Source organism: Nerophis lumbriciformis, linkage group LG20 (genome assembly GCF_033978685.3).
Source record: "Nerophis lumbriciformis linkage group LG20, RoL_Nlum_v2.1, whole genome shotgun sequence".
NCBI lineage: Eukaryota > Metazoa > Chordata > Actinopteri > Syngnathiformes > Syngnathidae > Nerophis > Nerophis lumbriciformis.
Genome location: NC_084567.2, coordinates 6,625,586 through 6,638,838, shown reverse-complemented (window position 1 = coordinate 6,638,838; position 13,253 = coordinate 6,625,586). Strand labels below are relative to the sequence as shown.

General features: G+C 42.4%; 1 protein-coding gene across 1 annotated transcript; it reads left to right on the top strand.

Annotated features, from left to right (window-relative positions):
- The first annotated feature begins 3,340 nt into the window (after positions 1-3,340).
- LOC133619334 (uncharacterized) lies at positions 3,341-13,253 on the top strand. Its single transcript, XM_061980311.2, has 2 exons — positions 3,341-3,621; positions 11,353-13,253. The coding sequence occupies exons 1-2, from the start codon at positions 3,516-3,518 to the stop codon at positions 12,678-12,680; spliced, it is 1,434 nt and encodes a 477-aa protein (XP_061836295.2). The 5' UTR covers positions 3,341-3,515; the 3' UTR covers positions 12,681-13,253.

The window sequence follows — 13,253 nt, the reverse complement described above, 5'->3', positions numbered from 1 at the left end:
CATAGTGGATCTAACATAATAGTGAGAGTCCAGTCCATAGTGGATCTAACATAATATTGTGAGAGTCCAGTTCATAGTGGATCATACATAATAATGTGAGAGTCCAGTCCGTAGTGGATCTAGCATAACAGTGAGAGTCCAGTCCATAGTGGATCTAACATAATAGTGTGAGAGTCCCGTCCATAGTGGATCTAACATAATAGTGTGAGAGTGCAGTCCATAGTGGATCTAACATAATAGTGTGAGAGTCCAGTCCATAGTGGATCTAACATAATAGTGTGTGAGTCCAGTCCATAGTGGATCTAACATAATAGTGAGAGTCCAGTCCATAGTGGATCTAACATAACAGTGAGAGTCCAGTCCATAGTGGATCTAACATAATAGTGAGAGTCCAGTCCATAGTGGATCTAACATAATATTGTGAGAGTCCAGTTCATAGTGGATCATACATAATAATGTGAGAGTCCAGTCCGTAGTGGATCTAGCATAACAGTGAGAGTCCAGTCCATAGTGGATCTAACATAATAGTGTGAGAGTCCCGTCCATAGTGGATCTAACATAATAGTGTGAGAGTGCAGTCCATAGTGGATCTAACATAATAGTGTGAGAGTCCAGTCCGTAGTGGATCTAGCATAACAGTGAGAGTCCAGTCCATAGTGGATCTAACATAATAGTGTGAGAGTCCCGTCCATAGTGGATCTAACATAATAGTGTGAGAGTCCAGTCCATAGTGGATCTAACATAATAGTGTGAGAGTCCAGTCCATAGTGGATCTAACATAATAGTGTGAGAGTCCAGTCCATAGTGGATATAACATAATAGTGAGAGTCCAGTCCATAGTGGATCTAACATAATAGTGAGAGTCCAGTCCATAGTGGATCTAACATAATAGTGTGAGAGTCCAGTCCATAGTGGATCTAACATAATAGTGAGAGTCCAGTCCATAGTGGATATAACATAATAGTGAGAGTCCAGTCCATAGTGGATCTAACATAATAGTGAGAGTCCAGTCCATAGTGGATCTAACATAATAGTGAGAGTCCAGTCCATAGTGGATCTAACATAATAGTGAGAGTCTAGTCCATAGTGGATCTAACATAATATTGTGAGAGTCCAGTCCATAGTGGGGCCAGCAGGAGACCATCCCGAGCGGAGACAGGTCAGCAGCGCAGAGATGTCCACAACCGATGCACAGACGAGTGGTCCACCCTGGGTCCCAACTTTGGACAGCCAGCGCTTCATCCATGGCCACCGGATCTGTGCGCCCCCCCCCCCCCCCCCCCCCCTCCGCCCCCCGCCCCCCTTCCCCTCCACAAGGGAGAGGTGGGCAGAGCAGAAAAGAAACGGCAGATCAACTGGTCTAAAAAGAGGGTCTATTTAAAGGCTAGAGTATACAAATGAGTTTTAAGATGGGACTTAAATGCTTCTACTGAGGTAGCATCTCTAACTGTTACCGGGAGAGCATTCTTAATGATTTCCAGAGCCCACAAAAAGTGTGCGGGCTATAGAGTGTTTTCTATTTGGGCTCCAGTACTCTGGAATGCGTTTAAGTCACTGAAAAAAAAATAAAAAATTAAAATAAATGTGTATATGTACATGAGATGCCAGTAAGATTTTCCACGATCTTATTGCTTGTATGCAACGAGAGGAAGCTGATTACACCAAGTTTCCACTGAGGATTCTCTCTGTGAAGACTGAAGATGATGAAGAGAAACCACAAGTAGACAACCTCTTAGCTCCACTATCAGATAGTGAGGCTGAAGACGAGGTTGAAGAACCTTTGAGCAGCGATAAAGACTGTGAAGGTGATATGAGGACTCACACTGACAACAAACACTCTGAATGCTCTACAAAAAAGAGAGGTGAAAAATGTTTGAGCTGCTCAGTTCGTGGCAAAAGCTTTTCTCGAAACAGCTCTTTGACTGAACCCATGACAATACACACAGGTGAAAAAACATTTAACTGTTCAATTTGTGGTAAAAACTATTATTTTAAGTGCACTTTGACTGAACACTTGAGAACACACACAGGTGAAAAAACATGTAATTGTTTAGTTTGTGGCAAAATCATTTCTCAAAATACTTCTTTGATTTAACACATGAGAACACACACACAGGTGAACACCCATTTAGTTGTTCAGTTTGTGACAAAAGCTTGTCTGTTAAGAGGAAATTGACTGAACACTTGAGAACACACACTGGACTAAGACCATTTAATTGTTCAGTTTGTGGTAAAAGCTTTTCTCATAACGGCTCTTTGTGGCAACACATGAGAACACACGCTGGAGAAAAACCATTTAGTTGTTCAGTGTGCTGTAAAAGGTTCCCACATAATGCAGACGCAGTAAAACACAAAAACACACAAGGGAAAATAACCAATTAGCTGTTTAGTTTGTGGTATGTTGCTCATATGTGGCGACATCCACCCTACCCAGGACCTCCTCACTGCTTCTTTCACAAATATCTGAGGTATTCATACAAACTTGGATTATTTGGAGCATAATCTTATCTACTCATGACCCCATGTCTTCTCTGTATCTGAAACCTTCCTGAACAGTAAGATAGATGATGCTTCAAGTGCTTGGTTACTCCTTCTTCAGTCCAGGGACCTGGGGCCTCATGTGTCAAGTTTGTGCACGCTCAAAAACCTGCACTACACTCTTTTTCACTACAAAGTTGAGATGTATCAAAACTGACGTTGACGCATAAGTGATGCTGGGTAACTGTTGCATAACAAACTGCCAACTTTTACTCCTCAGACTGATTGATGTGCAAATCAGAGACATATGAACAATTAACACCCACAACCCAACCCCCACCTCCCTCGACATTCGGGCATAACAGGTTCAATCCGGCCCGCGAGATGAGTTTGCGAAGTGTAAAATTCAGCTGCATTTTTTTGAATGAAAGAAACTGCTGTTCTAAATGTGTCCACTGGATGTCGCAATTCTGTTAGGCAAGCAAATAGTTTATACCGGGGCGAGCAAGTATACCAAGCAAGAGGTACACGGTAAAGCGGGGCTGTGACTCCTCCCCCTCCACCCAACGTAAAACAGGAGTAAAATAAGCAATCAGTAACCCCACTTTAAATGTTTGCCCTTTTTCTGGTTTGAACAACAGCCATCGAAATAGTCTGTGCACGTGCTTGTGTATATATATATATATATATATATATTATTTTCAAAGAGTAGTTATCGATTATTTGATGTTAGATACGTTTGCAAACCATTGCTTTAAAACAAGATTAAAATGCCTTTAATTTGAAAAACAAGTGCTGTGGAGTAGGAAACGGAAGTCGCTGACTTCTAGCGCATGCGCAAATGTACTAGAAGCCAAGCAAAAAGACGAAGCCCGCATGCTATGGTTGTTCGGAGAATTTTCGAATTCACGATCTTAAAGTCATATGATTCACAGCAAATATAGCAACAAATATCTCAATTGGTATTTTCCAAAGCCACGAAACGTGCATTGAGTTTGGAGCGATATCTGAAGTGAAGATTGAAGACGTGATAGAAGATGGACGACTACTGCTATGCTAAGATGGCGACGTCCGCTAAAAGAGAACATGAAAGAGAATCAACTTCCAGCAAATCACCAACGGAGATAAAGACGAAAGATGAAGGTGAGTGAGTTGAAGTTTTGTCCTTTGAAAACTATTTCAAGCCCTGAAAAAAGTGTTGATGAGAAATTAGCCGACTTTTCAACAATGTAAAGAAAGAGCCGCCATGATTGTTACTTAGACTTAGACCAACTTTAATGATCCACAAGGGAAATTGTTCCACACAGTAGCTCAGTTACAATGATGGAAAGTGTAAGGATGGAAAGGACAATGCAGGTATAAATAGACTAAATATAGCGATATAAAATATAACATATATCCGAATATATACATAATATGTTGAAGAAGGCAGTGGAGTTCACATCAGAGGAGATGAAAGAATGCAAAAGTCAAATGAAGAAAGTGGAAGAGCAAAACAAGCGCTTCTTACTAATGAAATATTTAGCTCGCATTACTAAGCTAAGTTATAAATCAATCAATCAATGTTTATTTATATAGTCCTAAATCACAAGTGTCTCAAAGGGCTGCACAAGCCACAACGACATCCTCGGTACAGAGCCCACATAAGGGCAAGGAAAAACTCACCCCAGTGGGACGTCGATGTGAATGACTATGAGAAACCTTGGAGAGGACCGCATATGTGGGTGACCCCCCCCCCCCCCCCCCCCCCTCTAGGGGAGACCGAATGCAATGGATGTCGAGTGGGTCTGACATAATATTGTGAGAGTCCAGTCCATAGTGGATCTCAATCAATCAATCAATCTTTATTTATATAGCCCTAAATCACAAGTGTCTCAAAGGGCTGCACAAGCCACAACGACATCCTCGGTACAAAGCCGATAACATAATAGTAAGGGTTCAAATAAAAAATAAAAATACCATACCCCCCCCCCCCCCACTCCCCCACAGCACCAGTCCGTGGGACAAATTTTCAAGCGTTGACCGATCCGCAGTTACAAAAAGGTTGGGGACCACTGATTTACAAAGTAATTCCAATGATCATTGCGATTGTACAGAAAGTGGATCCAGTTTCTTGCATTTAATATCTAAAAAGTTCTCTACTTCTTAACTACAGACTTCTTTCAGATAGATTTTATCTTTTTTAGTTTTGCGATGTATTTCAATATTGATTTTTCCCCACTGTTAGTTTGTAGTATACTAATGTCCATCGAAGCAGATGTTTTCTACTTTCTGTGATTCTAGCTGAACTTTTCTGAGTCTATGACAAGTCATGTAAACATTGATCCATCATTCTGGCAAGGCACTAAATGAATGGCCATGAAACACTACACACTAGGGTTGTCCCCATACCAATAATTTAGTACCGGTACTAAATGTATAAATACTTTTCTGAATAAATGGAACTACAAAAAATGTCAATACTGGCTTTATTTTAAAGGGGAACATTATCACCAGACCTATGTACCGTATTTTCCGCACTATTAGCCGCACCTAAAAACCACAAATTTACTCAAAAGCTGACAGTGCGGCTTATAACCCGGTGCGCTTTATATATGGATTAATATTAAGATTCATTTTCATAAAGTTTCGGTCTCGCAACTACGGTAAACAGCCGCCATCTTTTTTCCCCGTAGAAGAGGAAGCGCTTCTTCTTCTACGGTAAGCAACCGCCAAGGTAAGCACCCGCCCCCATAGAAGAGGAAGCGCTTCTTCTTCTACTGTAAGCAACCACCCGCCCCCGTAGAAGAAGAAGCGCGCGGGTATTACTTTTCATTCCCTTTGTGTGTTCCATGTTGATATACGACTCCATGCGCGCCCACATCACAGATGGTGTCAAAAAACAAGTGAAGCACACAAATACAACACTCGCCGTCATTCCGGGTGGATTAACCAAAGAACTCCAACCGCTCGATATTGGTGTCAACAGGGCATTTAAAGCACGACTGCGAACGGCGTGGGAACAATGGATGACCGAAGGCGAACACACCTTCACTAAGACAGGGAGACAGCGCCGGACGACATACGCCAAAATCTGCCAGTGGATCGTAAATGCCTGGGCGGATATTTCGGCCACAACTGTGGTCCGAGCTTTCTGGAAGGCAATGACTTCGACGAGACGGAGCCGGCCATTTTGGATCCCGTATTCGCCCAACTTTTTAATTCGGACATCGAAGGAGAAGAATTCGAGGGATTTACGAATGAAGAATAACTTCAGAAAGTGAGCGTTATGTTTATTTTGTGTGTTGTGACATTAACGTTCGAGCAACATTATGTTGCTATTGCTCTGCACTATTTTGAATTTTACTATGTTTGTGATTGCACATTTGCACATTACCGTACATTTTGGGAGTGAACAGAGTTGTTAGAACGCTGGTTTTTAATATATTATTAAAGTTTGACTGACCTTTCTGACTGTTTTTTTGACATTCCCTTTAGCGCAGTTAGATGCGGCTTATAACACGGGGCGGCTTATAGGTGGACAAAGTTTTGAAATATGCCGTTCATTGAAGGCGCGGCTTATAACCCAGGGCGGCTTATGGTGCGGAAAATACGGTAAGCGTCAATATATACCTTGATGTTGCAGAAAAAAGACCATATATTTTTTTAACCGATTTCCCGAACTCTAAATGGGTGAATTTTGGCGAATTAAACGCCTTTCTATTATTCGCTCTCGGAGCGATGACGTCACAATGTGATGTCACATCGGGAAGCAATCCGCCATTTTCTCAAACACCGAGTCAAATCAGCTCTGTTATTTTCCGTTTTGTCGACTGTTTTCCGTACCTTGGAGACATCATGCCTCGTCGGTGTGTTGTCGGAGGGTGTAACAACACGAACAGGGACGGATTCAAGTTGCACCAGTGGCCCAAAGATGCGAAAGTGGCAAGAAATTGGACGTTTGTTCCGCACACTTTACCGACGAAAGCTATGCTACGACAGAGATGGCAAGAATGTGTGGATATCCTGCGACACTCAAAGCAGATGCATTTCCAACGATAAAGTCAAAGAAATCTGCCGCCAGACCCCCATTGAATCTGCCGGAGTGTGTGAGCAATTCAGGGACAAAGGACCTCGGTAGCACGGCAAGCAATGGCGGCAGTTTGTTCCCGCAGACGAGCGAGCTAAACCCCCTGGATGTCTTGGCTCACACCGTCCCTTATGCCATCGAAGATGATCAAGAGAAGAATATCGACCCTAGCTTCCCTGGCCTGCTGACATGAGGGTATGTCTCCAGAATATATTAATTGATGAAAACTGGGCTGTCTGCACTCTCAAAGTGCATGTTGTTGCCAAATGTATTTCATATGCTGTAAACCTAGTTCATAGATGTTAGTTTCCTTTAATGCCAAACAAACACATACCAATCGTTGGTTAGAAGGCGATCGCCGAATTCGTCCTCGCTTTCTCCCGTGTCGCTGGCTGTCGTGTTGTTTTCGTCGGTTTCGCTTGCATACGGTTCAAACCGATATGGCTCAATAGCTTCAGTTTCTTCATCAATTTCGTTTTCGCTACCTGCCTCCACACTACAACCATCCGTTTCAATACATGCGTAATATGTTGAATCGCTTAAGACGCTGAAATCCGAGTCTGAATCCAAGCTAATGTCGCTATAGCTTGCTGTTCTTTCAATCCAATCCAATCCAATCCACTTTATTTATATAGCACATTTAAACAACAAAATGTTTCCAAAGTGCTGCACAACAATATTAAACACAATTAAAAACAATAAAAAATAAATATGATTAAAAACAATTTCAAAGGGTAAAACCAATTAAAACAGTAAATAGAAAGCAACATTTTAAAAACACAGAGGACAACAGAGGACCACACAACTCACGTAGTGTTAAAAGCCAGAGAATAAAAGTGGGTCTTAAGACGAGACTTAAAACACTCCACTGTGGGAGCAGTTCGAATATGGAGGGGCAGAGTGTTCCAGAGCTTAGGGCCGACCACAGAGAAGGCCCTGTCTCCCCTGGTTTTAAGTCTGGTCTTGGACACCACGAGCTGGAGCTGGCTCTCGGACCTCAGAGCGCGCGCAGGATTGTAAGTTTGGATGAGGTCCGAGATATACTGACGTGCCAGTCCATGTAAAGCTTTAAAAACAAACAGCAAGGTTTTAAAATCAATTCTAAAATGAACAGGGAGCCAGTGCAAACTCTCAAGGATTGGGGTTATATGCTGGCGTCTCCTGGCCCCTGTTAAAAGTCGTGCTGCCGCATTCTGGACTAACTGCAACCGGGAGAGAGCTTTTTGGCTAATGCCAGCATAAAGTGCATTGCAGTAGTCCAGGCCACTTGAAATAAAAGCATGCACGACTTGTTCAAAAAGGTTAAAAGATAAAAACGGTTTTACCTTTGCTAAAAGACGAAGATGATAAAAACACGATTTAAAAACGCCATTGACTTGTTTGTCAAGTTTAAAATCGCTGTCTATAGTGACGCCAAGGCTGGTGACTTTGGGACGCACATCATTTTGCAATGGTCCCAAGTCAGTGAGGGCCGGACCAAACACTAAAATTTCCGTTTTTCCCTCATTCATTATTAAAAAATTCTGGGCTAACCAAGCCTTGACGTCGCATAGACAGTTGAGAAGGGGTGTCAGGGGGCCGTGGCCTTTTGAAATAGGCATATAAATTTGGCAGTCGTCTGCATAAAAGTGATAAGACACTCCATGCCTCTTAAAAATCTCTCCAAGAGGGAGGAGATATAGAGCGAACAGGATGGGGCCATATTTGTTTGTATTGGCATCACTATGTGACGTCACAGGAAAATGGACGGGTGGTTAAAATCAGGCACTTTGAAGCTTTTTTTAGGGATATTGCGTGATGGGTAAAATTTTGAAAAAAACTTCGAAAAATAAAATAAGCCACTGGGAACTGATTTTTAATGGTTTTAACCATTCTGAAATTGTGATCATGTTCCCCTTTAACATAAAATCCTACACTACATTAAACACTCACAGTCAAAGAACAATTTTACAAGGTTAAAATATAAATTAAAATGCATTAAACACATTGGGCTTTTCTTGTTGCACTCAAAGAACAATTTACAATTGTCCATATTACCGTATTTTCCGCACTATAAGGCGCACCGGATTATTAGCCGCACCTTCAATGAATGGCATATTTCATAACTTTGTCCACCAATAAGCCGCCCCGGACTATAAGCCGCGCCTACGCTGCGCTAAAGGGAATGTCAAAAAAACAGTCAGATAGGTCAGTCAAACTTTAATAATATATTAAAAACCAGCGTTCTAACAACTCTGTTCACTCCCAAAATGTACGCAAATGTGCAATCACAAACATAGTAAAATTCAAAATAGTGCAGAGCAATAGCAACATAATGTTGCTCGAACGTTAATGTCACAACACACAAAATAAACATAGCGCTCACTTTCTGAAGTTATTCTTCATTCGTAAATCCTTCGTCTTCGGTGTCCGAAGTGAAAAGTTGGGCAAATGTGAGATCCAAAATGGCCGGCTCCGTCTCGTCGAAGTAATCGGAGTCAGTGTCACTGTTATCCAGCAGTTCTGTGAATCCTGCCTTCCGGAAAGCTCGGACCACAGTTGTGACCGAAATATCTGCCCAGGCATTTACGATCCACTGGCAGATGTTGGCGTCGTCTGGCGCTGCCTCCCTGTCTTAGTGAAGGTGTGTTCGCCTTCTGTCATCCATTGTTCCCACGCAGTTAGCAGTCTAGCTTCGAATGCCCTGTTGACACCAATATCTAGCGGCTGGAGGTCTTTTGTCAATCCACCCGGAATGACGGCGAGTATTGAATTAAGCGCGTAAGCGTGTCTCTTACTGTGATGTTATGAGCTAGCAAATATAACAACTACACTACCCAGCATGCAACGATAGTTACGAGCATGCGCGGTAGCCCTGAGAAGCGTTGTTGTATGCTGGGAGTTAGAATGTGGTTATGAGCACGCTGTGAGTAAACGTTGAGAACTCAGTTAACACGCCTCGTCTGCATTATTTATAATTAGACAGACAACACACTTAATAGGAGCCATTTTGGGGTCTTTACATAAACACACAAATGGAAATGAAACGTCACATATCCCAGCATGCACCGCGCGCTTCTTCGTCATCCACTGTTCCCACGCAGTTAGCAGTCTAGCTTCGAATGCCCTGTTGACACCAATATCTAGCGGCTGGAGGTCTTTTGTCAATCCACCCGGAATGACGGCGAGTCTTGAATTAAGCACGTAAGCGTGTCTCTTAATGTGATGTTATGAGCTAGCAAATATAACAACTACACTACCCAGCATGCAACGATAGTTACGAGCATGCGCGGTAGCCCTGAGAAGCGTTGTTGTATGCTGGGAGTTAGAATGTGGTTATGAGCACGCTGTGAGTAAACGTTGAGAACTCAGTTAACACGCCTCGTCTGCATTATTTATAATTAGACAGACAACACACTTAATAGGAGCCATTTTGGGGTCTTTACATAAACACACAAATGGAAATGAAACGTCACATATCCCAGCATGCACCGCGCGCTTCTTCGTCATCCACTGTTCCCACGCAGTTAGCAGTCTAGCTTCGAATGCCCTGTTGACACCAATATCTAGCGGCTGGAGGTCTTTTGTCAATCCACCCGGAATGACGGCGAGTCTTGAATTAAGCACGTAAGCGTGTCTCTTAATGTGATGTTATGAGCTAGCAAATATAACAACTACACTACCCAGCATGCAACGATAGTTACGAGCATGCGCGGTAGCCCTGAGAAGCGTTGTTGTATGCTGGGAGTTAGAATGTGGTTATGAGCACGCTGTGAGTAAACGTTGAGAACTCAGTTAACACGCCTCGTCTGCATTATTTATAATTAGACAGACAACACACTTAATAGGAGCCATTTTGGGGTCTTTACATAAACACACAAATGGAAATGAAACGTCACATATCCCAGCATGCACCGCGCTCCTTCTTCTTCCGGGGGCGGGTGGTTGCTTACAGTACAAGAAGAAGCGCTTCCTGTTCTATGGGGGCGGGTGCTTACCTTGGCGGTTGCTTGCGTAGAAGAAGAAGCGCTTCCTGCTCTACCGGGAAAAAAGATGGCGGCTGTTTACCGAAGTTGCGAGACCTAAACTTTATGAAAATGAATCTTAATATTTATCCATATATAAAGCGCACCGGGTTAAAAGCCGCACTGTCAGCTTTTGAGTAAATTTGTGGTTTTTAGGTGCGGCTAATGGTGCGGAAAATACGGTACATATAGTCTGCTATAATCAAGGATTAGATTAGAATAGAACATAAAGTTTTACTGACATTATATTAAATCATTCTTCATAAAGTGACCAACTTGTAACTAATCGACGGCCTCGTCCTTCCGACCAAAGAGCGGAGCTTTATGGACCCAGCGTTACCCCCGACAAAACATGGGCCCTGGAGGGAACATCTCCCCTGCGCTCCTTGACCACGGTCTGGGAGCCCACAAACAGGGAAGGTGTAAAGCAACCCTTGCAGTGTCACCTTTATTGTTAGTTTCGAAGCCCAAATACCTCCATATTGCACTTCACACCCCCTCTTTATTAACCAGTAGAATTGTCCTTTGTTGCCTTTCTTCCTCTCCACCATGTTATTGCTTGTATGCACTTTGTGTGTGCGTTTTGACACACTCAACATCATGCGCCTCGGCTCTGTAGTCACCGTCGCACAGCGACATTCAGATGGAAGGACGGCACCGGTACTTTTCAAAGGTGGTATAGTACCGATTTCAATTGATTAGTACCACAATACTTTATTAGTAGCAGTATACTATACAACCCTACTACACACACATACAGTACATAGAAGAAAGTGTGTTTTTGTTGTTTGTGTCTTGCAGACGTCCAGCAGCTGATCGGTAATCCAGAAGAAGTTTCCCCTCAGTTAGGGGGGAGCTCCACTTTGAAGCAGGAGACTCCACAACCACCCTGCATTAAAAAGGAAGAGGAGGAACTATGCATCACTCAGGAGGGAGAGTGTCTTCTAGGACGAGAGGAAGCTGATTACACCAAGTTTCCACTGAGTATTCTCTCTGTGAAGACTGAAGATGATGAAGAGAAACCACAAGTTGACAACCTCTCAGCTCCACTATCAGATAGTGAGGCTGAAGACGAGGTTGAAGAACCTTTGAGCAGCGATAAAGACTGTGAAGGTGATATGAGGACTCACACTGACAACAAACACTCTGAATGCTCTACAAAGAAGAGAGGTAAAACATGTTTGAGCTGCTCAGTTTGTGCTGAAAGTTTTACTAAAAAGAGCCGTTTTATTGAACACATGAAAACACACACAGGTAAAAAAACATTTAACTGTTCGATTTGTGATAAAAACTATTCTTTCCAGAGCATTTTCACTAAACACATGAAATCACACACAGGTGAAAAACCATTTAGTTGTTCAGTTTGTGGCAAAAGCTTTTCTCGAAATAGCCATTTGACTCACCACATGAGAACACACACAGGTGAAAAACCATTTAGTTGTTCAATTTGTGGCTACAGCTTTTCTCAAAATAGCCATTTGACTCAACACATGAGAACACATACAGGTGAAAAACCATTTAATTGTTCAGTTTGTGGCTACAGCTGTTCTAAAAATAGCCATTTGACTCAACACATGAGAACACACACAGGTGAAAAACCATTTAGTTGTTCAATTTGTGGCCACAGCTTTTCTCAAAATAGCCATTTGACTCAACACATGAGAACACACACAGGTGAAAAACCATTTAATTGTTCAGTTTGTGGCTACAGCTTTTCTCAAAATATCAATTTGACTCAACACATGAGAACACACACAGGTGAAAAAACATTTAATTGTTCAGTTTGTGGCTACAGCTTTTCTCAAAATACCCATTTGACTCAACACATGAGAACACACACAGGTAAAAAACCATTTAGTTGTTCAGTTTGTGGCAAAAGCTTTTCTGTTATGTGCAATTTGACTCAACACATGAGAACACACACAGGTGAAAAACCATTTAATTGTTCAGTTTGTGGCTACAGCTTTTCTCAAAATACCCATTTGACTCAACACATGAGAACACACACAGGTGAAAAACCATTTAATTGTTCAGTTTGTGGCTACAGCTTTTCTCAAAATACCCATTTGACTCAACACATGAGAACACACACAGGTAAAAAACCATTTACCGTATTTTCCGCACTATAAGGCGCACCGGATTATTAGCCGCACCTTCTATGAATTACATATTTCATAATTTTGTCCACCAATAAGCCGCCCCGGACTATAAGCCGCGCCTACGCTGCGCTAAAGTGAATGTCAAAAAAACAGTCAGATAGGTCAGTCAAACTTTAATAATATATTAAAAACCAGCGTTCTAACAACTCTGTTCACTCCCAAAATGTACGCAAATGTGCAATCACAAACATAGTAAAATTCAAAATAGTGCAGCGCAATAGCAACATAATGTTGCTCGAACGTTAATGTCACAACACACAAAATAAACATAGCGCTTACTTTCTGAAGTTATTCTTCATTCGTAAATCCTTCGTCTTCGGTGTCCGAAGTGAAAAGTTGGGCAAATTTACGATCCACTGGCAGATGTTGGCGTCGTCTGGCGCTGCCTACTCGTCTTAGTGAAGGTGTGTTCGCCTTCTGTCTTCCATTGTTCCCACGCAGTTAGCAGTCTAGCTTCGAATGCCCTGTTGACACCAATATCTAGCGGCTGGAGGTCTTTTGTCAATCCACCCGGAATGACGGCGAGTATTGAATTACCCGGTA